The sequence below is a fragment of the Schistocerca piceifrons genome, chromosome 4 (assembly GCF_021461385.2).
Source record: "Schistocerca piceifrons isolate TAMUIC-IGC-003096 chromosome 4, iqSchPice1.1, whole genome shotgun sequence".
In the NCBI taxonomy this organism is placed as follows: Eukaryota; Metazoa; Arthropoda; class Insecta; order Orthoptera; family Acrididae; genus Schistocerca; species Schistocerca piceifrons.
The window spans coordinates 115,422,782-115,448,283 of record NC_060141.1 but is presented as its reverse complement, the minus strand read 5'-3'; the positions used below and the strand labels follow the sequence as shown (position 1 = coordinate 115,448,283).

General features: G+C 41.2%; 1 protein-coding gene across 1 annotated transcript in view; it reads right to left on the bottom strand.

The window, feature by feature from the left end:
- Nucleotides 1-25,502, bottom strand: part of LOC124794760 (nucleolar protein 58) — an 89,212-nt gene that overhangs the window by 29,055 nt on the left and 34,655 nt on the right. Inside the window, exons 6-10 of the mRNA XM_047258378.1 lie at nt 18,962-19,125; nt 13,088-13,284; nt 11,662-11,789; nt 8,293-8,421; nt 7,595-7,678 (exon numbers count right to left, since the gene is read on the bottom strand). Coding sequence (XP_047114334.1) covers nt 7,595-7,678; nt 8,293-8,421; nt 11,662-11,789; nt 13,088-13,284; nt 18,962-19,125 — 702 coding nt within the window. The remainder of the gene's footprint in view (nt 1-7,594; nt 7,679-8,292; nt 8,422-11,661; nt 11,790-13,087; nt 13,285-18,961; nt 19,126-25,502) is intronic.

Genomic DNA, 25,502 nt, shown 5'->3' with positions numbered 1-25,502 from the left:
ACGGGAAGAGAGGATATATTGAAGAGCAAGTTCCAATCTCCGGAGTTCGGAAAGGTTGGTGTTAGTGGGAAGTATCCAGATAACCCGGACGGTGTAACACTGTGCCAAGATGTGCTGGCCGTGCACCAAGGCATGTTTAGCCACAGGGTGATCCTCATTACCAACAAACACTGTCTGCCTGTGGCCATTCATACGAATGGACAGTTTGTTGCTGGTCATTCCCACATAGAATGCATCACAGTGTAGGCAGGTCAGTTGGTAAATCACGTGGGTGCTTTCACTTGTGGCTCTGCCTTTGATCGTGTACACCTTCCGGGTTACAGGACTGGAATAGGTGGTGGTGGGAGGGTGCATGGGACAGGTTTTACACCGGGGGCGGTTACAGGGGTAGGAGCCAGAGGGTAGGGAAGGTGGTTTGGGGATTTCATAGGGATGAACTAAGAGGTTGCGAAGGTTAGGTGGACGGCGGAAAGACACTCTTGGTGGAGTGGGGAGGATTTCATGAACGATGGATCTCATTTCAGGGCAGGATTTGAGGAAGTCGTATCCCTGCTGGAGAGCCACATTCAGAATCTGATCCAGTCCCGGAAAGTATCCTGTCACAAGTGGGGCACTTTTGGGGTTCTTCTGTGGAAGGTTCCGGGTTTGAGGAGATGAGGATGTGGCTCTGGTTATTTGCTTCTGTACCAGGTCGGGAGGGTAGTTACGGGATGCAAAAGCTGTTTTCAGGTTGTTGGTGTAATGGTTCAAGGATTCCGGACTGGAGCAGATTCGTTTGCCACGAAGACCTAGGCTGTAGGGAAGGGACCGTTTGATGTGGAATGGGTGGCAGCTGTCATAATGGAGGTACTGTTGCTTGTTGGTGGGTTTAATGTGGACGGACGTGTGAAGGTGGCCATTGGACAGGTGGAGGTCAACGTCAAGGAAAGTGGCATGGGATTTGGAGTAGGACCAGGTGAATCTGATGGAACCAAAGGAGTTAAGGTTGGAGAGGAAATTCTGGAGTTCTTCTTCACTGTGAGTCCAGATCACGAAAATGTCATCAATAAATCTGTACCAAACTTCGGGTTGGCAGGCCTGGGTAACCAGGAAGGCTTCCTCTAAGCGACCCATGAATAGGTTGGCATACGAGGGGGCCATCCTGGTACCCATGGCTGTTCCCTTTAATTGTTGGTATGTCTGGCCTTCAAAAGTGAAGAAGTTGTGGGTCAGGATGAAGCTGGCTAAGGTAATGAGGAAAGAGGTTTTAGGTCGGGCGGCAGGTGATCGGCGTGAAAGGAAGTGCTCCATTGCAGCGAGGCCCTGGACATGCGGAATATTTGTGTATAAGGAAGTGGCATCAATGGTTACAAGGATGGTTTCCGGGGGTAACAGACTGGGTAGGGATTCCAGGCGTTTGAGAAAGTGGTTGGTGTCTTTGATGAAGGATGGGAGACTGCATGTAATGGGTTGAAGGTGTTGATCTACGTAGGCAGAGATGCGTTCGGTGGGGGCTTGGTAACCAGCTACAATGGGACGGCCGGGATGATTGGGTTTGTGAATTTTGGGAAGAAGGTAGAAGGTAGGGGTGCGGGGTGTTGGTGGGGTCAGGAGGTTGATGGAGTCGGGTGAAAGGTTTTGTAGGGGGCCTAAGGTTCTGAGGATTCCTTGAAGCTCCGCCTGGACATCAGGAATGGGATTGCCTTGGCAAACTTTGTAAGTAGTGTTGTCTGAAAGCTGACGCAGTCCCTCAGCCACATACTCCCGACGATCAAGTACCACAGTTGTGGAACCCTTGTCCGCCGGAAGAATGACGATGGATCGGTCAGCCTTCAGATCACGGATAGCCTGGGCTTCAGCAGTGGTGATGTTGGGAGTAGGATTAAGGTTTTTTAAGAAGGATTGAGAGGCAAGGCTGGAAGTCAGAAATTCCTGGAAGGTTAGGAGAGGGTGATTTTGAGGAAGAGGAGGTGGGTCCCGCTGTGACGGAGGACGGAACTGTTCCAGGCATGGTTCAATTTGGATAGTGTCTTGGGGAGTTGGATCATTAGGAGTAGGATTAGGATCATTTTTCTTCGTGGCAAAGTGATATTTCCAGCAGAGAGTACGGGTGTAGGACAGTAAATCTTTGACGAGGGCTGTTTGGTTAAATCTGGGAGTGGGGCTGAAGGTGAGGCCTTTGGATAGGACAGAGGTTTCGGATTGGGAGAGAGGTTTGGAGGAAAGGTTAACTACTGAATTGGGGTGTTGTGGTTCCAGATTGCGTTGATTGGAATTTTGAGGTTTTGGAGGGAGTGGAGCTGGAAGTGGGAGATTGAGTAGATGGGAGAGACTGGGTTTGTGTGCAATGAGAGGAGGTTGAGGTTTGCTGGAAAGGTTGTGAAGGGTGAGTGAGTTGCCTTTCCGGAGGTGGGAAACCAGGAGATTGGAAAGTTTTTTAAGGTGGAGGGTGGCATGCTGTTCTAATTTGCGGTTGGCCTGTAGGAGGATGCTCTGTACAACAGGTGTGGATGTGGGAGAGGAAAGATTGAGGATTTTTATTAAGGATAGGAGTTGATGGGCGTGTTGATTGGCTGAGTGGATGTGTAGGTGAAGGATTAGGTGGGTGAGGGCAATGGATTGTTTGGTTTGGAACTGGTATAGGGACTGATGGAAAGAAGGGTTGCAGCCAGAGATGGGAACTTTAAGTGTGAGGCCTTTGGGGGTGATGCCAAATGTCAGACAAGCCTGAGAAAATAAAATATGGGAGTGTAATCTGGCTAGGGCGAAGGCATGTTTGCGGAGGGAATGTAAATAAAACTTAATGGGGTCGTTGTGAAGGTGTTGTGAGGGTGACATGGTACTAGAACGTGGAAAGTGGAACACGAGGCTGAAATGAAAATGAAAATAAATATGAAAAAATATATGGGGAGAGATAAAGGTAAAATTAGAAAGCAAATGGAGATCTGGTGTGAAAAAAGGCGAAAAAGGGTTGGTTAGGGCTGGGCTATGTTGATCCTGTGGTGAACTTGTGTAGGTAGATAATGATGTGCATAAAGGTTAGGTGGTTGTGTTGCCGCCAAAACACGTTAAAGGGTGGAGAAATTCGGGAAAATTTCGAAAAAACTACGTGAGGATGTATTAAAAGGAGTGGTTTGGTGGTGGCAGATTATGGAAATGAAGCTAACAATTGTTTGATGAAGAAATAATGACGTTAAAACCTGTGGGAAGCGGCTAAAAATGATCGGTGATGTGAGAAAAACGGAAATGGAAATAAAGCAAAAGTTATTAAAACTGCCGAAAGGGTTGTTTAATAGCTAAAAGGAACTGTTTGTGGACTGGAAACGGTGGATTTTATAGCAGCAAAGCGGAAAAAAAAATTTTTTTGGTTATGGTTTCGAATTGATTTACGTATTATTACGTATTATTGAGTGTATATCGACGGGATAAAATTGTGTACTGGATTACGGTAAAAAAGGAGAAGGTGAATAGAAAGTGAAACTGCTGGCAAAAACAGAAGGAGGAAATAAGACGACAGAAAAGACTTCGAAATGTAACAGTGACAATAACAATAACAAACGTGATTGTTGGCTTCAAATTAATGATATGAATATAATAGAGGGAAACATTCCACGTGGGAAAAATATATCTAAAAAGAAAGATGATGAAACTTACCAAACAAAAGCGCTGGCAGGTCGATAGACACACAAACAAACACAAACATACACACAAAATTCTAGCTCTCGCAACCAATGGTTGCCTCGTCAGGAAAGAGGGAAGGAGAAGGAAAGACAAAAGGATATGGGTTTTAAGGGAGAGGGCAAGGAGTCACTCCAATCCCGGGAGCGGAAAGGCCCACCTTAGGGGGAAAAAAGGACAGGTATACACTCGCACACACACACACATATCCATCCACACATACACCTTCAGCCCCACTCCCAGATTTAACCAAACAGCCCTCGTCAAAGATTTACTGTCCTACACCCGTACTCTCTGCTGGAAATATCACTTTGCCACGAAGAAAAATGATCCTAATCCTACTCCTAATGATCCAACTCCCCAAGACACTATCCAAATTGAACCATGCCTGGAACAGTTCCGTCCTCCGTCACAGCGGGACCCACCTCCTCTTCCTCAAAATCACCCTCTCCTAACCTTCCAGGAATTTCTGACTTCCAGCCTTGCCTCTCAATCCTTCTTAAAAAACCTTAATCCTACTCCCAACATCACCACTGCTGAAGCCCAGGCTATCCGTGATCTGAAGGCTGACCGATCCATCGTCATTCTTCCGGCGGACAAGGGTTCCACAACTGTGGTACTTGATCGTCGGGAGTATGTGGCTGAGGGACTGCGTCAGCTTTCAGACAACACTACTTACAAAGTTTGCCAAGGCAATCCCATTCCTGATGTCCAGGCGGAGCTTCAAGGAATCCTCAGAACCTTAGGCCCCCTACAAAACCTTTCACCCGACTCCATCAACCTCCTGACCCCACCAACACCCCGCACCCCTACCTTCTACCTTCTTCCCAAAATTCACAAACCCAATCATCCCGGCCGTCCCATTGTAGCTGGTTACCAAGCCCCCACCGAACGCATCTCTGCCTACGTAGATCAACACCTTCAACCCATTACATGCAGTCTCCCATCCTTCATCAAAGACACCAACCACTTTCTCAAACGCCTGGAATCCCTACCCAGTCTGTTACCCCCGGAAACCATCCTTGTAACCATTGATGCCACTTCCTTATACACAAATATTCCGCATGTCCAGGGCCTCGCTGCAATGGAGCACTTCCTTTCACGCCGATCACCTGCCGCCCGACCTAAAACCTCTTTCCTCATTACCTTAGCCAGCTTCATCCTGACCCACAACTTCTTCACTTTTGAAGGCCAGACATACCAACAATTAAAGGGAACAGCCATGGGTACCAGGATGGCCCCCTCGTATGCCAACCTATTCATGGGTCGCTTAGAGGAAGCCTTCCTGGTTACCCAGGCCTGCCAACCCGAAGTTTGGTACAGATTTATTGATGACATTTTCGTGATCTGGACTCACAGTGAAGAAGAACTCCAGAATTTCCTCTCCAACCTTAACTCCTTTGGTTCCATCAGATTCACCTGGTCCTACTCCAAATCCCATGCCACTTTCCTTGACGTTGACCTCCACCTGTCCAATGGCCACCTTCACACGTCCGTCCACATTAAACCCACCAACAAGCAACAGTACCTCCATTATGACAGCTGCCACCCATTCCACATCAAACGGTCCCTTCCCTACAGCCTAGGTCTTCGTGGCAAACGAATCTGCTCCAGTCCGGAATCCTTGAACCATTACACCAACAACCTGAAAACAGCTTTTGCATCCCGTAACTACCCTCCCGACCTGGTACAGAAGCAAATAACCAGAGCCACATCCTCATCTCCTCAAACCCGGAACTTTCCACAGAAGAATCCGAAAAGTGCCCCACTTGTGACAGGATACTTTCCGGGACTGGATCAGATTCTGAATGTGGCTCTCCAGCAGGGATACGACTTCCTCAAATCCTGCCCTGAAATGAGATCCATCCTTCATGAAATCCTCCCCACTCCACCAAGAGTGTCTTTCCGCCGTCCACCTAACCTTCGCAACCTCTTAGTTCATCCCTATGAAATCCCCAAACCACCTTCCCTACCCTCTGGCTCCTACCCCTGTAACCGCCCCCGGTGTAAAACCTGTCCCATGCACCCTCCCACCACCACCTATTCCAGTCCTGTAACCCGGAAGGTGTACACGATCAAAGGCAGAGCCACATGTGAAAGCACCCACGTGATTTACCAACTGACCTGCCTACACTGTGAAGCGTTCTATGTGGGAATGACCAGCAACAAACTGTCCACTCGCATGAATGGACACAGGCAGACAGTGTTTGTTGGTAATGAGGATCACCCTGTGGCTAAACATGCCTTGGTGCACGGCCAGCACATCTTGGCACAGTGTTACACCGTCCGGGTTATCTGGATACTTCCCACTAACACCAACCTGTCAGAACTCCGGAGATGGGAACTTGCCCTTCAACATATCCTTTCTTCTCGCTATCCGCCAGGCCTCAATCTCCGCTAATTTCTAATTTCAATTTGCCGCCGCTCATACCTCACCTGTCTTTCAACTTCATCTTTGCCTCTGTACATCCGCCCCGACTGACATCTCTGCCCAAACTCTTTGCCTTTACAAATGTCTGCTTGTGTCTGTGTATGTGTGGATGGATGTGTGTGTGTGTGTGTGTGTGCGAGTGTATACCTGTCCTTTTTTCCCCCTAAGGTGGGTCTTTCCGCTCCCGGGATTGGAATGACTCCTTACCCTCTCCCTTAAAACCCATATCCTTTTGTCTTTCCTTCTCCTTCCCTCTTTCCTGACGGGGCGGCCATGGGTTGCGAAAGCTGGAATTTTGTGTGTGTGTTTGTGTTTGTTTGTGTGTCTATCGACCTGCCAGCGCTTTTGTTTGGTAAGTTTCATCATCTTTCTTTTTATATATATATATATATATATATATATATATATATATATATGAATATAATAGAGGGAAACATTCCACGTGGGAAAAATATATCTAAAAAGAAAGATGATGAGACTTACCAAACGGGGGCGCTGGCGGGTCGATGGACACACGGACAAACACAGGCATGCACACGGAATTCTGGCTTTCGCAACCAATGGTTGCCTAGTCGGGAAAGAGGGAAGGAGAGGGAGAGACGGTGGGATATGGGTTTTAAGGGAGAGGGTGGGGAGTCATTCCAATCCCGGGAGCGGAGAGACTTGCCTTGGGGGGGAAAAGGGGACAGGTATGCACTCGCGCGCACACACGTGTCCATCCACACATGCACAGACACAAGCAGACATTGTGTCTGTGTATGTGTGGATGGATATGTGTGTGTGTGCGAGTGTATACCTGTCCTTTTTTCCCCCTAAGGTGGGTCTTTCCGCTCCCGGGATTGGAGTGACTCCTTGCCCTCTCCCTTAAAACCCATATCCTTTTGTCTTTCCTTCTCCTTCCCTCTTTCCTGACGAAGCAACCATTGGTTGCGAAAGCTAGAATTTTGTGTGTATGTTTGTGTTTGTTTGTGTGTCTATCGACCTGCCAGCGCTTTTGTTTGGTAAGTTTCATCATCTTTCTTTTTAGATATATTTTTCCCACGTGGAATGTTTCCCTTATTATATATATATATATATATATATATATATATATATATATATATATATATATATATATATATATATATATATATATATATATATATAAAGGTTGATTTGCATTTTCCTGAAGCAATTTAAGAAAATCATGGGAAACCTAAATCAGGATGGTCGGATGCGTGTTTGAACCATTGTCCTCTCGAATGTGAGTCCAGTATGTTAACCACTATGCCACATCGCTCAGTAATGAATGAATGAACAAAATTACATATGCAAAAATTATAATTTATGCAATTTTGACAAGTATTTCTTTGACCAAATGTTTTCACTTTGATTTTTACTGTATTCCTGAACCAGCCAATAAAAGACCAATATGATTCAGCAGTTTAGAAGATTAGATGTAAAGACCAATATGATTCAGCAGTTTAGAAGATTAGATGTAACAAACATACAACTAAACCAACTTACTTGGAAGTTCCAGGTCCTCTTCAGCATCTTCCACTTCTTGTTTAATTTTCTTCTTCTTCTTTTTCTTTTCCACTGAGCCACCACCTATAAAAAGATCACAATACTATAAAAAATGTGAATGTGTAGAAAGGAAAGAATAGTCAATAATAAAACAACTGCTGGAATCTTTGCCCTGACAATCTGATTGTTTTTAACCTTGGAAACACTGGTACCTCTTCAACCTCGAGATACTGGGCAATATGAGTTCTAGTGGGAAAGGAAGAGAGAGGAAGTATTCAATTTCTTCTTTAAAATGCCATACACACTACATCTTACATCTTTCCCCATGAGGGACCTTTGAAATTTACCTTTCTTACACTTCTTTTACAAAAGTCTACTTTTTTTAAACACTTTTTTTCTGCCTGCATGAATACAGCATTTGGCTGTGTTCAACTGCCAAACCACAGATCAAAAAAGGCCCTGGTTTCAATTCTTGGTTGCTCCCAGAATTTTTTCTTGTCACTCCTTTCACCTATGGCAGTGACTTCTTAATGTGAAAAATGACAAGTTGCCTTGTAACTGGCTCAACAAGTCAGTTAGGCAGGCAAGGGCATATCATCTCCAATAGGACTATTCTTTTTAAACAACTGGTGTTCAAACCACCCTTCAAGTTAAACTCAGCTTTACTTTGCTTGTGAATACAAATCTTTGTTACTTACCCATTTCTACCGGTAATTCAGTATCCTCTGGTTCAGTCTTCACTTTCTTCTTTGGAGGTAAGGGAGTCCCACCTGCAACATTTTCTTCAAGCTCTTCTTGTTCATGCTTAACCTTCACCTTCTTCTCACCTTGGGAACACAAATTTTTTGTTTATATCAGCTCCAAATGAAGATAACAAATGTCTCCTATTAGCTAGCAAAAAGTTAGTGATGTTTGGATGGAGTAAACACCAGTCACAAACTATGATAGTGAGATTTAAATGCGAGTCCAGTATGTTAACCACTGTGACACATCGCTCAGTAATGAATGAACAAACAAAATTACATATGCAAAAATTATAATTTATGCAATTCTGACAAGTATTTCTTTGACCAAATGTTTTCACTTTGATTTTTACTGTATTCCTGAACCAGCCAATAAAAGACCAATTATTATTACATTTTGATGAATTTGCATGTTCAATGATTATCCTTTCATTTGTCCATGACAAAACTTATACAAAGCTAAACAAAAAACAAGACTACCAGATAGCATGCCAAATTTAGGTACAAGATCCAAAGGCCAATTGTTATGGGAAAACAAATGAGGTTAACTGCAATACTAACTTCCACCTGACACTTTCAAAGTATTACAGTTACCAGCTGCTATACCACCAATTGGAGAGCTAGTCAGTCAGTAGCATTAATAGACACTGAGTAAGATTTGTCTTTTTGATGAAAACTGTTCCCAGTGGTCTCCCTCTGTCTCTGATAATGGAGAAATTCTCCGTTTGTTGAGCCACACGAAAACAATTGCACCCATGGCCAAAAGTCTGTTTTATTCATCTGATTACACTAACTGAGCCTTGGCACAGTAGTACTATGATAAGGGGTTCAGGTTACCATGCTTCCATTTCTGGAAAATAAACTAAGAATATGTTTCAGACCAGGTGGAATCATTAAAACACTCATATAGAAATTTTATTTATCCTTCTCAGGCCTACATCCCATAGCTCCTGAGAAGTCCAAGAATTAGTGATTTAAATGCCTTGTAAATATACTCAGGGAGGAAAACCCCTTTTAACTGGGGCAGCATGAAGAGGTGTAAGGCCTGCATTCACATCAATTACCTTCCTTGCATGTGGGCTTAAAACTGTAGTTCTTTCTATATTTTTTTTAACTTCAGAAAGACAATGAAAGGTCACAAAATTAATATTTTGTTATTTTAAATGAAATAAATTATTTCTCTGCTTTCCTTGCTTCCATGATGAATACCATCTGACACCCTGCAATAGCTTATGATGACCAGATGAAAATCTTATTCTTCTAGGAGGAAGAGAGAGACTAACAATACATGTGTAACACTTTTGGTTGCTTTTTCACCTTCAGAATCCATGAAAAAGGAGAATATATTTTAAATACATATAAAGTCTTCACCAGAGACCAAACATGAGTGGTCCACATCCATAGGCATGTAAGCTGATTACATTTTTCCGTTTTGAAAATAAAATCAGTTTTCTTTAAAATAATAGATACATAAATTTGGTTTTGCAACGATTCTCATTCTCCTTATGTAAATTTTAACCACATACCCCACCCCCAGCTTATCAAGGTAGGGCGGCTTCCATGCCTTAATGATACAGATAGCTGTACAGTACCAAACGTGTGACCACTATTGCTGAGGGGTACACGTGGAGAGGCTAGACAAACCCGCAGTTCCTGAACAGGCATAGTTGTAGGAGCAACAATATGGGTGACTGACAGATCTGGCCTTGCTGTGCTGGTACTGGAAACAGCTGAAAGCAAGGGGGAAACTGCACTTATCATTTCTTTCCCAAAGCCATATAGCTCTACTGTATGGTTAAGTGAGGATGTCATCCTCATGTGTAAAATATTCTGAAGAAAATAGTCCCCCATTCGGAATTCCGGGCAGGGACTACTCAGGTGGATGTTGTCTTTAGGAAAACCGTATCTGGCATTCTACAGGTCAGAGTGAGAAATGTTAGATCCCTTACTCAGGCAGGTAGATTAGAGAATTTAAAAAATAATTTAAACAGGGAATTCCGATATAGTAGAAACTAATGAAGTGAAGTGTGTTAACAGGAAGATCAGGACTTCATGTCAGGCCAGTAAAGAGTTATCAACAAAAAATCAAATGAGGTAGGCCCAATAATGAATAAGAAAATAGACATGCAACCAACACCTCTTGCAGTAGCATCAGTTTATAGCAGTATCTCCAGCATGCTGGGGATGGAACCAGTCTGCAACTTTTACATGATTACAATAACGGTTACAGGAACAGTCTTAAGTTGCATAGCATTCCATTTCTTTACTGATGACTAGTTTCAGACTGCTTTTCCATTATCTAATCATCCATATACATAAGTCTTACATTACAACCAGACGAGCATGCAAGTTACAGCCCACAAAACATATACACCTGGAAATATGTAATGTCATGGCATCTATATACATATTGTGTATTGCCACGCTTATATGTTTTGTGGGCAGTAGTTTACTTGCACATCTGGTTGATATGCAAGGCTTATGTACTTGGGTGATCTGGTAATGGGCAACCTGTCTGAAACAAATCATCAATAAATAAATAAAACTTCTTAAGCAACTTAATTAAGATGGTTCATCTAACAGTTATTGTAAAAACAGATCTTAATTAGCTCTGCAGATGAAGAAGATTGCAAGAATGTAAGATGAGATAAAGGAAATTATTCAGATAGTTAAAGGAGAGGAAAGGGTGGCTGGAATTGGATAGTGGGTACAGGAACAGAAGGAAAAATACTAGGAGCACATGGACTGGGGAAAAGGAATAATAGAGAGAGCCACCAGACAGAATCATGCCTGAACTGCTCTCATTTGTGAATCTGAGTATAGTTTTGTGGAATCAGTAAACATATCATCAGATGGAGTTTACAGAGTGCTTAACGTAAATTACAGGCCAGTCCACTACCTATAGCAAATGTAGATTGAATCAGGTGTAATTTTTTTTTTTTCTTCAAACGACATCAATAATACATGGATACCAAAGTGAGAATGACAAAAAATTTTTGGACTTGAACTACTGCAACATTAGTATAAAGTGAAAAGGCACTCTGAAACAGACCATTACACAATAGGATCCTGTGTTTAATGCATGCAGTGGCTACTTCATAAAAAAATAATAAATGGGCAATTTTCAATAACAAATTATTCTAAATTACAATATTTTCAGTTAGGTTAAAAGAACAGTCGGAATAATTACAGCATGAAAAGAAGAATGTAAGCAATGTCAGAATGAAGAAAGCACATAGTAAAAGAAGTACTCCATCAGCACTTTGGAAGAAATTACAGAAAAAGTAGATATTCTATGATAACGTATTATGGAATAAGACTAACTTGGAAATTCCTGGCTTGATATTTCCTCAATGAGAACTTTCTTGGGTGTATCAGCAGCATCCTCTCTTTTCCTCTTGATACCAGTCGGAAGAGTTGAATCTGCAGCGGCTGGGTATTGTCTTACTTCACTGTAAACAAAAAAATCTCACTTTGTATTATATAATGAAAGCGATAAGGCACTACTCAATAACATTAATATAGTGTGTGTAAAAAAGATGGTTGAGATTCTATACAAACATGAACAGGAACTTCACATGAAAATGTATTTTTTAACAAACAAACTGGAAATCCAGTCACTTGAAGTAGCAGAAAATGAATTTAGAATGGACTCATCATAGGATTCATTCATTACCCCCCCCCCCTCCATTTTCTTAATTGCTACAGCATAAATTCACATGAAGGCTTCCTGAGAACGCTTCTACAGAATATCCATCGTCCGGCTTTACAATTCTGTTTTTCTATTACACAGTCTAGTAGTATTTACAAAGCCATATGAAAAAATGAATAAACATTCTCTGCATCAAATAAATAAATAAGTAAATAAAATAAAGCTTTCATCGCAACAATGCTGTTCCTTCACAATCTCAACTAGACGTAACAGAAGAATTAATTTCACAAATTTAGTTTTAAAATGGTGTAGTTAACAGATACTTTAATCATCACCCATGTTTTTTATTTTATTTTTTTTTACATTCAAAAGAAAAATGGATCTTTTCATTAGTTACAAAGGCAACATTCACTTCCTTAATTCAAGTTACTGAAAAATGGGAAAGTGCAAAAAAATTGGTACTGACTATAAATATCAAGGTCTTATGAAACATTTGCAATGAAACAAGTAGCATTATAAGTACGCATATGCATCTGGTGATCTTACAAGAGATTTCCCACAACAATGTACAGCAAAAAATGATTAAACCTACAAAGAGTAAAATTTATACTATAGACTGGCTTGATAATTCAAAATTTTGTAAGCCAACGAATCATAAATTTACTACAGTTAATTCCACAGATAAAATTAATTTCATTACACCTTTTTCTTCTCAATTTCATCGTATAACTGGAAACACAGAAATGAAATAATTCAGAAAGTATTGCTGTAGGATTATATGGTGTTCCCCCCCCCCCCCCCCCCTACTATAACTTCAAGCAATACACACTTATTTCGGAAATTTATTTCAGCTATTCGAAAGTATGTCTCCTTACCATTGAGAACTTTCCTATTATGTATATAATAAATACCTGCCTTGCCATGAAACTGGGTGCAATTAGATAAGCAATTGTTTTTGCTATACAGAAAAGAGACAGACACCGATTTCCTACATCCATGGAATCACTATAATTTTATATATTCTATTCTATTCTATAAAATAAAATGTCCAGGTAGTCTGTGAACATGCTGTTCATTCCTCATCTATGGGACACTCACCTTTTGCTGTGGTATTTCTCAAATCTAGCCTTTGCTTTTCCTGTGCCACTAATACGGCGTAAGTTTCCTTCTTCTAGTAGCCGTAATTTTGCTTCAAGTTTTGCCTTATGCTCAACACCCATGTCCATACTGGAATCCTCTCCCAAGGCATCTACACGAGTTGCCAACGCAGCTTTGGCAGCAAGCATTCTTGACATCTGTTAGATTATATGTCACTTAATACAGACAAAAAGATTTTACACATAGGAATAACATAGTGTCTGCACATAAACTAACACAATATTTACAAGATACTCTTGTACTAAAACATAAATTCACAAGTTATGAAATTACTTGAGGCATTAGTGATTCCTGAAAGAGTGTCAGCATATCTGAGCACGAGTCCCTAATTTCTTCCTTTAAAGCTGAGAGAGAATTTTTCCACTCAGTATTTAAAATTCCATCACCAGGAAAGTCTTCAGAGATGGATTATCCAACTCTGTCATATGTAATTTGCCTTTATTTATTTATTTTTTGCTAGAAACAGTCACGCACCAGTAGTGATGTTAAGTGAGTTAACATGTGTGATTGGAAATGGATACAAGAATGGCTGGGATAGCCCACAATAAGCTGGTACCGATATGAAGTGCCAGTAGTGGGGTTTCTTGAGGCAATGCATACACACAAGTAAATAGATCTGGAAACGGTTCCTAGTTGAGCTCATTAATCATTTCATCATGGCTGGAACTGTAATCATATGGTCACATTCATGTTGTTAATGACAAGCAAAATTAATTAATTAATTTACAATGTGGATTTTGTTAACTGGTATATTTGTTTATAATAAATATCTGTAATTAAAGAACTTCTACCAATGTTTACAGACAGAGCAGTACAGACATTTTCTCAAAATATTGGAGGGGGGGGGGGGGGGGTATTTTTGATAATATATTTTTTGATATTTCTCAAACAATTTTATATTTCTTAAATCATCTGATATTTCTCTAATCACCCCCCCCCCCCCAATGTGAAGATAAAAATGAGGTTCACTCCATGGCAACCCACACTAGTCACCTAGTTCAAGAATTCTTGACTAATGGCCGCAGTTTCCATCTACAACAAAGATAACATTCCTTTCAGACAGACTGACATTTCAAAATTTTGTGGTGAACAAAATCCATGAGCTCTGCCCCATTTTTCATTATCACATCACTTCTAAGACAAGTGACCTATATATTAACATCAGTGGTGTTAAAAAGGCTCCAGGCCTGATGCAGTACCTGTTGGATACCATGCAGAATTTTCAGCTGAGTTATGCCCTTTTAAACCATAATTTATGACAGACTCCTCAAACAAAAACTAAAACCAAGTGTTTGCAAGCACAGGTCACATCCATTTATGAGAATGGTGTGCCAGTACTTGAAAGCAACCACAGGTCACACTAATCTACAAAGAAACCACAAGTCACACTAATCTACAAATTTGTCATCCAAAACCATTGGCACCCATCTGTTACAGAAGCTTACAACATATCCTGAGCTCAAACACAATGAGGTATCTTAAACAGAATTGCATTCATCTCATACAACACATTGAAAGCGTGGCAAACAGATGGATGCCATATTTCTTAACTTTCTAAAAGCTTTGACAAAAGCATGCAGATGGAGTATCAAAAGAAATTTGTGAATGGATTCAATGTTGGCTGCTCTCAGCAATATGCATTGATGATCATGAAACTGTAAGATTCTTCTTGCTGCTCATAATGGCTCAGCATCCTAAAGAACGCATTCTCACACTTGAAAGTTGCCACAATAACTAACTGCTGTCCATCTACATCTACATTCATACCCCGCAACCCACCCCACGGTGTGTGGCGGAGGGCACATTACGTGCCACTGTCATTACCTCCCTTTCCTGTTCCAGTCGCATATGGCTCGCGGGAAGAACGACTGCCGGAAAGCCTCCGTGCGCGCTCCAATCTCTCTAATTTTACATTCGTGATCTCCTAGGGAGGTATAAGTAGGGGGAAGCAATATATTCGATACCTCATCCAGAAATGCATCCTCTTGAAACCTGGACAGCAAGCTACACCGCCGCAATGCAGAGTGTCTCTCTTGCAGAGTCTGGCACTTGAGTTTGCTAAATATCTCCGTAACACTATCACGCTAACCAAATAACCATGTAACGATACGCGCCGCTCTTCTTTGGCTCTTCTCTATCTCCTCTGTCGACCCGACCTGGTACGGATCCCACACTGATGAGCAATATTCAAGTATACGTCGAACAAGTGTTTTGTAAGCCACCTCCTTTGTTGATGGACTACATTTTCTAAGGACTCTCTCAATGAATCTCACTTCAAATCATTCCATGCGCATACTCCCAGATATTTTACAGAAGTAACTACTACCAGTGTTTGTTCCGCTATCATATAATCATACAATAAAGGATCCTTCATGCTATGTATTCGCAATACATTACATTTGTCTATGTTAAGGGTCAGTTGCCACTCCCTGCACCAAGTGCCTATCCGCTGCAGATCTTCCTGCATTTCGCTGCAATTTTCGATGCTGCAACTTCTCTGTATACTACATGATCATCCACAAAAAGACACATGGAACTTCCGACACTATCTACTAGGTCATTTATATATATTGTGAAAAGCTATGGTCCCATAACACTCCCCTGTGGCACGCCAGAGGTTACTTTAACATCTGTATACGCCTCTCCATTGAGAACAACATGCTGTGTTCTGTTTGCTAAAAACTCTTCAATCCAGCCACACAGCTGGTCTGATATTCCGTAGGCTCTTACTTTGTTTATCAGGCGACAGTGCGGAACTGTATCGAATGCCTTCTGGTAGTCAAGGACAATGGCATCTACCTGGGAGCCTGTATCTAATATTTTCTGGGTCTCAGGAACAAATAAAGCAAGTTGGGTCCCACACCATTGCTGTTTCCAGAATCCATGTCGATTCCTAAAGAGCAGATTCTGGGTTTCCAGAAATGACATGATACGCGAGCAAAAAACATGTTCTAAAATTCTACAACAGATCGATGTCAGAGATATAAGCCTATAATTTTGCGCATCTGCTCGACGACCCTTCTTGAAAACTGCAACTACCTGTGCTCTTTTCCAATCATTTGAAACCTTCCGTTCCACTAGAGACTTGCGGTACACGGCTGTTAGAAGGGGGGCAAGTTCTTTCGCATACTCTGTGTAGAAACCAATCGGTATCCCGTCAGGTCCAGTGGACTTTCCTCTGTTGAGTGATTTCAGTTGCTTTTCTATTCCTTGGACACTTATTTCGACGTCAGCCATTTTTTCGTTCGTGCGAGGATTTAGAGAAGTAACTGCAGTGCGATCTTCCTCTGTGAAACAGCTTTGGAAAAAGGTGTTTAGTATTTTAGCTTTATGTGTGCCATCCTCTGTTTCAATGCCATTATCATCCCAGAGTGTCTGGATATGCTGCTTCGATCCACTTACTGATTTAACCAGAACTTCCTATGATTTTCTGTCAAGTCGGTACATAAAATTTTACTTTCGAATTCACTGAATGCTTCAGGCATAGCCCTCCTTACGCTAACTTTGACATCGTTTAGCTTCTGTTTGTCTGAGAGGTTTTGGCTGCGTTTAAATTTGCAGTGCAACTCTCTTTGCTTTCGCAGCAGTTTCCTCACTTTGTTGTCGAACCACGGTGGGTTCTTCCCGTCCCTCACAGTTTTACTCGCCACGTACCTGTCTAAAATGCATTTTATGATTGCTTTGAACATTTTGCATAAACAGTCAACATTGTCAGTGTCAGTCCGCAGCTCGTGGTCATGCGGTAGCGTTCTCGCTTCCCGTGCACGGGGTCCCGGGTTCGATTCCCGCCAGGGTCAGGGATTTTCTCTGGCTCGTGATGACTGGGTGTTGTGTGTTCTTCATCATCATTTCATCACCATCACTGACTCGCAAGTCGCCGAAGTGGCATCAACTAAAAAGGACTTGTAATACGGTGGCCGAACTTCCCCGCATGCGGCCTCTCGGCCAACAATGCCATACGACCATTTTTTTCCCCCCCCCTTCTTCTTCTTCTGTGTCAGAACAGAAATTTTTGTTTTGATCTGTTAGGTAGTCTGAAATCTGCCCCTATTACTCTTGCTAAACAGATAAACCTTCCTCCTTTTTTTTATATTCCTATTTACTTCCATATTCAGAGATGCTGCAACGGTCTTATGATCACTGATTCCCTGTTCTGCGCTTACAGAGTCAAAAAGTTCGGGTCTGTTTGTTATCAGTAGGTCCAAGATGTTATCTCCACGAGTCGGTTCTCTATTTAACTGCTCGAGGTAATTTTCGGATAGTGCACTCAGTATAATGTCACTCGATGCTCTGTCCCTACTACCCGTCCTAAACATCTGAGTGTCCCAGTCTATATCTGGTAAATTGAAATCTCCACCTAAGGAGGAAATTTATGTGAAATGTATTCCAGATTTTCTCTCAGTTGTTCTGCCACTAATGCTGCTGAGTCGGGAGGTCAGTAAAAGGAGCCAATTATTAACCTAGCTCGGTTGTTGAGTATATCCTCCACCCATTATAAATCACAGGAACTATCCACTTCTATTTCATTACAGGATAAACTATTACTAACAGCGACAAACACGCCACCACCGGTTGCATGCAAGCTATCCTTTCTAAACACCGTCGGTGCCTTTGTAAAAATTTCAGCAGAATTTATCTCTGGCTTCAGGTACTATAATGATTTCAGCTTCAGTGCTTTCTATCAGCGCTTGAAGTTCCAGTACTTTAACAATGCAGCTTCGACAGTTTACAATTACAATACCGATGCTGCTTGGTCCCCGCATGTCCTGACTTTGCCCACACCCTTTGAGGCTGTTGCTCTTTCTGTACCTGCCAGAGGCCATCTAACCTAAAAAACTGGCCTGTCCACGCCACACAACCCCTGCTACCCGTGTAGCTGCCTGCTGTGTGTAGTGGACTCCTGACCTATCCAGCGGGACCCGAAACTCCACCACCCTATGACGCAAGTCGAGGAATCTGCTGCCCACATGGTCGCAGAACTGTCTCAGCCTCTGATTCAGACCCTCCACTAGGCTCTGTACCAAAGGTCTGTAGGCAGTCCTGTCGACGATGCTGCAGATTGTGAGCTCTGCTTTCATCCCGCTAGCGAAACTGGCAGTCTTCACCAAATCAGATAGATAGCCGCTGGAAGCCAGAGAGGACTTCCTCCGATCCACAGCAACACACATCATTGGTGCCGACATGAGCGACCACCTGCAGATGGGTGCACCCTGTACCTTTCATGGCATCCGGAAGGACCCTTTCCACATCTGGAATGACTCCCCCCGGTATGCACACGGAGTGCACATTGGTTTTATTCCCCTCCCTTGCAGCCATATCCCTAGGGGCCCCATTACGTGCCTGACATTGCAGCTCCCAACTACCAGTAAGCCCACCCTCTGTGACTGCCCAGATCTTGAGTTATGAGTTTCAGTTCTACACTTGCAACAATTTCTGAGATATTCAAAACTATGTAACAGCTAGACTTTACAAATCGTCACTACAAGAAACAGATTAGTACGTATTTGTGAATACTCCAGTGGACGACAAACTGAACACTTTATTGCTAATTAGATAATTAAACAGCACTATGTTCATAAAATTACATGTGCAATGTTTTCAGTGCCAAACAATAATTATAATTTTAAGTTTTTTGACGTTATCATTTTAATTAATACATTGTCAGGGACAGTGAAGTGGTGATTGCAGTATTTCATGTAATCGTGCAGCTGTGTTCCCTCCTCAGTTTCGTTTTCTCACGAAAGATGAGCTGTGTATTATTTTTAGTAACCTATCACAAACAGTAACAGAAAGAGAATAAGATTAAATACTTACCTTTCCCTTGTTTTTTGCACTTGTTTGTCCAATAAGAGATGAGTGGTAAATCAACCCATATTTTGGGGTATCTTTCTTTGTCTTGAGTGCCCGGAAAAGAGCTTTTTCAGCACCTAAAATTTGTATTGTAGATGCTGGATGTTTTGCTAGGTTGATCAAAGAACCTGCAAATTATACACAGAGATAAAATTGGAATTACATGGAAATACAATGTTTTACGTGTTTTGAACATCAACACACACTCACGACAAACTTAACACTATTTTAAGCAATGAAAAGTTCAGGTTGGAATATCAACAACAACTCACTGTAAAGATGACCTGCTGAGTTATAGACAGGCACAATGAAAAGACTTTCACACAGAGCTTTTGACAAAGCCTTCTTCAAAAAAGAAAACACACACACACTCCCAAAAGGCAGGCACAGCTCACATACACATGCCTGCTATCTCTGGCCACTGTGACCGGAGCCACTGCAGCTGGAATGAAAGCAGCAATCTGGAGTAGGAAGGGGAAGGGGTTGGAGAGGAATAGCAGGGTAAGGGTGGGGGAGAGAAGAGCACTGTCTGGAGCAGCATTTAGTGACTAGATGCCAGCTGGAAAAAGCTGCCAGGAGCAATGTCGGGAGGCTGGGGGAGGAGAACAGGAAGCAAGAAAGGAGAGAAAAATAGAAAGAGTAAAGATAAGTGGGTAAGTTGGCTAAGAACAGCACACAATGAGGGTGAGGAGAATGGAACTGGGAGGTAGCGTCAGGACAGAGGGGGTGGAAACTGCAGGCTGCAAGGTGTGGGGCATGAGGTTACAGCAGCAGAGAATGTGTTTTTAGGACAGTTTCCATCTGTGCAGTTCAGGAAAGCTGGTGGTAGAGGGGAGGATCCACATGACCCGGGTTCTGAAGCAGCCATTGAAATCAAGCATGTCATGTTCAAGTATCCCTATGCCACTCCCAATTCCAACCCCTTGCTATAGGGTTGTACCCATTGATCTTTTCCCTTCTCCTCCCCTCTTGTTTTCTACTGCCCATGTCCCTGCCCCCACTCATGCCACCCTCCCCCACAGCCTCCTGCTCCTGTGCCTGGCAGCCTTGTCCTTCTGCCATCTACTCCCTACACAGCCCACCTGACACTGCTCTTCTCCCCCCACACCCGTACACTACCACTCTCACTTCCCTGGCCTACTCTGGGTTGCTGCTTTCATACAACACCAAAGCTGCATTCTGGCTACAGCAGCCTGAGATAATGGTCACGTGAGCTGCTTGTTTGATTGTGTGTGTTTTCTTACCTGAAGAACACTTTCACCAAAAGCTCAATGTTTAACAGTCTTTTCATTGTGGCTATCTGTGCTTACTCATCTGCCTATTGTACTTTGTATCCTTCAGTTTTTTTATTCACATCTATATATAAGCATCACACACACAGGTCTTAGTCAGCCAGGCCTCAGAAGGGAAATCATGAACATGCAACTGTTTACTTTTCAGTTAGTGCTTGAAATGATAACTACTATATAAAGCCAACCTTAAACATTATATATTTCTCCGTCACTTAGTACTGAACTGTTAAAATTAGAAGTCACTAACAAGGAGACAGCACGACCATGGGGTCGGAGATTTGTCCGAAATTTTGTGTGGTGAAAGAAGACCCCCAACACCTCACGTGGTTAAAATATTAGGACGCACTATTCTCAAAATCCCGAGAAAAATCGATCCAAAGTTTCTTAGGTGACTTATGAGTACAAAATGGTAGTCCATTGCCGAGCCGCCATCTGGCCTAGAAGGTTAAGGCTCAGATTCGGACTTTTACGCCAGATGTCTCGGGTTCGATTCCTCCTCTGGCACTTTTTTCCTTCTGTTTCATTTTCTTTTGTTATTCCACCAACTGTTCAGAAAGTTTCCCAAACCTACATTATCTTTAATAAATTAGTTACATTATTGAATAAAAATTCTTTTCTTTTTGTCCAACAACACAATTCATGGCGGTGGGTTTTCCATTTTTCATTGTAGAGTATATGAGGAAAAAAATTGGGTTTTTAATCAGAATAACCACAGTGGTACTTATCGTAAAAATAAACAATAATTTTTGCGACATCTTGCGCAACATATAAAAGCAGATGTTTTACAATCACGGGACATTTGCAATAAATCTGTAGAAAAACATGCCCCATTAAAAAACATTTACAAAAATGTTTCGAGTTTCTGATAATTTTGAGGCAAACCAGGCATATTGAATCATGTCTTGGAATATTGGGGATGACAATTGATGGTGAATTATAGAATGAAATTTTATACCATCTTCCCGGGAATTAATTTCACGATTCTCCTGTAACAATGTGCTGCAATTTTGCAAGCGCTTTATGAAATTTTTAACTTGCCTGTAAAAGTAAACATCACAAGGTTGCACCAGAGAGGTATGACTTTTACTGATCAAGTTGGCACATTTTCGTCATCTTGAAAAATTGCATCATATATCTCCGGATTTGTTTGAGCTCCCCAAGAGTCAATGAGAAGTAAATATTTATTCTCCCCGACATAAGATTTTAAACATTTCCAGAGAAAATCCATGTATAAAACTCTTGTTAATTTTCTGGACTTCAATGATGTTATGATGACGTTCGTGTAAGTATTGGCAATGCCATCTATTAATTTGTGAATACGAGGTCCGAAATGACCGGTCGCTTCTTGTAAGCATATGAGGACATGTGGGAGCAGTTTTCTGGATAATGTTATTGAATATTGTGCAGTGTACGAATGCGTCACTTTATTCAAATCCAACTTTTTCAAGAAAACTGTTTTACTCCCTTTTTCAGTGAGAGTCCTGTTGAAAACAGATTGATATTATCATCCTGAAACAATAGTATTTTTGGTATTAAACAATATTCGAAAGTGTATGTAAGTACCTTTTTCTATAATTAAATTTGAATTGATATATTTTACATTGGTAAAAACATTTTGTACACAGAAAACATGTATTTACCTGTTTGGTCAGTATTTATCACATAATCCTCATGGTACTGAGGGAGCAAACGGCACATCTGCCGATGAAAGTTCTCCGCAGACACCTGCATGTCCTCCATTGACGTTGCTTCTTTTTTCGAAACCAGTTTTGTGATCTTGTATTGTGAAATTCTGTGCTTCTGTTTAAATGCCCTGACCCATCGATCAGATGCCTTGAATTTGAAATCGATGAATTGTGCAGCCGCAGCCAATGCCCATTGCTGTAAATGTCTTGCCGTGATTTGCTAATATTGCTGTCTTGCTTCCACGAAACGGTCGTAGGTCCACAAATCTATCTCCTCAAATTTATCCATTTGTGTACCACCACTTTTAATATATTTCTCCCATTGTGAAAAATATTCTTTTCTCTTCAATTGGCAGCATCCTTTATTTTGCAATTAAATTATTTTCCGTCAAAGCTTTTCATAATACATCACTGCGCCCTTCAATCGTAATTTTGATAGATCATTATGAATGGATTCTTCAGGAATTTCTTCTCCTATTCCAGATGAGCCAGCAACTTCTTCAGTCGACATGTTTAACCTCGGATCGGAACAGCACATTGAAATTTGAAACAGGTATGTCTGTTCATGACGAAATCGAAAAACAAACTGCCATTTACTTCTCACATCTCGCGCATAGTCCTATGTGCAGATGACCGTTATGATCCCAAGGCGACCCTTACAAAGCCCCTTTAAACCTTGAAACGCCAAAAAATGAAATAGAACAACGAGCACTAATATTTTTCAGTGAATGAAAAACTTTAAGTTCTTGAGCTAAAAAATGTTTAAAAAATAATGTAGGTTTGGGAGACTTTGTGAGTAATTGGTGGAATAACAAAAAAATTAAACAGAAGATAGAAAAAAGTGCCAGAGGAGGAATCGAACCCGAGACCTCTGGCGTAAGAGTCCGAGCCCTAACCACGTAGGTCAGACGGCAGCTCGGTAATGGACTAACATTTTGTACTCATAAGGCACCTAAGAAACTTTGGATCGATTTTTCTCGGGATTATCCGAGTAGTGCGTCCTAATATTTTAACCGCGTGAGGTGTTAGGGGTCCTCTTTCACCACACAAAATCTTGGACAAATCCCCGACCCCACGGTCGTGCCATCTCCTTGTAAGTGTGAGAGGGTACGAGGCACCACAGTAGCATATAAAAGAACAAGCATGTGAATCTCACATCAGTGGGCACATCTCTTTGCTGTTCTTGTGATGACGTCAGTCACAGCTCAACTACACTCGACACTGCACGAGGTGCAAAAGGAATACCTCAGACAGAGAAACAAAATGCAATCTAAAGTAACAATTATTTTAAACAGAGGTAACGTTAATTCTTGAGAAGATGATAATCTCCCACAAACGCAAAACTTGTCGCGCTTGTTCATTTACATACTACAACTGTACAGGAGTTTCCAATCAATCTGCCAACTTTAATCAGAATTATTACTGATAAAGCCATGGAAAATCTTGTATCCTCTTCATCTGATGCCCCTTATAAATGAACAAGCATCCAAACCACTACTGAAGTACGATAAACCATAAACTAGCATAAAACTAACTTTCATCCTCTACTCAAAAACTATCACAGCATCATCAAGCATCCATGTTTTCTTTAAATCAACTATTTTATTTTTATTCTCATTCTCTGCTCAAATTCAATCATCCCGGTGTCACATTTATGAATGCACACATGGTTATTCAGTCTCAATTACGCAACGGTTTGGTTTACCTTAAGTTTTTATATGTATTACTCTGATTTAGGTAAAGTTACATTCGTCTTTCTAGCTAATTAATAAAAGATACAGTAGGTTAAATTCTTTTACAATAATATTTTAACACTAAAGTTGTCTTCTTTCTTGTCTTACAACAGTAATCACTAAAAAAATTATCATTTGACCAATACGAGATAGCACAGGTGTACGACACAGCTGACTAAGATAAACAGTATGTGGCACAACCATCAACGAGCTTAGACTAAATCAATTATATTTGTTGTGTGCAATGATAATGAAATCTATCTTAGCAATATCAATCAATTAATGCGATCATCTCCAACTGAAGTAATCAAGAGACATTGAATTGTTGTTTCTTTCAATGAACTGCAGGAAATCTGCACGCTATTTGGCAAGAAAATTGTGCGACTAGTCAGCGGCAGATTTTATAGTGATAGTTAAAGCAACTCACACTAATCTTACATAATAGGTATGTAAGAAAAGATACAAACTCTTGCCAGGTATTGTTATCAAGTAAAATTTCCACCATAAAACTTAACATATTAATGTACAAAATCTAACAAAGTTATACAAAAATTTTGTCCCCTTTGTGTGTAGTCCTCAAAAACTTTTCATGTCAAACCTTCAATGTTTAGAAATAGTAACTTAATACCTCAGCATTGTTTGGGCTGGATGCTGTTGCTGCCCAAAATGGCATTCAAAAGTGGAGAGACTCGACTGGTTTAGGCTTTATTTCGCCACATTGCTAGCGTTATTAATAACAGCTCAACACTCTATACTACCAGGCCTACACCTATTAAAGAGGCATTAATTGCAGCAAGGGATACATTGCTAGCTACAGCACACATAAAAAAATAGCATTATCTTACTAATATTATTACCTTATTTCTCCACTTTGATTAAGAATAGGATACCATTCACACCTACTCTCTGCGTAATGCTAGTTAACCACTATTTGTAAATCTTTTAATTACAACAGGCCAAAATGTGACCCACTACCAAGTGCCAAAGAAGTTGTCAGAAGTTTCTGAGTAGATTTCTTATACTATTAATTTTGTAGAATGTGATTCTGCTGTTTACTTCACTTTAATCAGCTAAGAATGGTTGTAAATCTTCAGTTTACACATATGCTTTTGCCTTCCAATTGCTTAGTCAGTTAATATTAATGCTTTTTCGTGTAGAGCCCTGGTTATCAGAAATAGTCCTCATAAAATGCGTATAACTTATTAATTACCTTTTCATTTCACTTATGGTTCTTAACTAAAATTAGGTCCAATACCTTGTCTGTACTGGGGTATCTTCCTTCCATCTCTTTTTTCACTTTTTTGCCTCTTTGCTTAACGTTTCCTTAATATTACTGCATGGCACTGAATGAATGGTAACATGATTTTGTGGTCAATCAAACCACTTCAGGAATGGTTCCCTGTGTACTTGCCCTCCTGCTATCTCCACTGGAAAAATCTTGGTCACTCTGCTGGATTACTTTGTGAGTGATATCTGGAGTTTAAAATATGACCTGCTTTCACATGCCAAAAACTTATTAAGCTGTTTGGGTGCAAACTGTGTCCTATTGTCTGATTGCAGGTTCTTAGGTTTACCAATATTTTTGAAATAATGATCTCGTAACTTAAATATTCCACTGTTTGTCTTTGCTCTTTTTAGAGGAAATAGCTTTATTAATTCTGATCAGCATTCTAACACGACAAGGATGTATCCCATCCCTCCCTGGCCTGTAGGTAGTGTACCGTAAAATTCCACAGCCAAGAAACCCCAAAGCTCTGCTGGAATGATGGGCAACAGCAATGTGCGTACCCCTAAA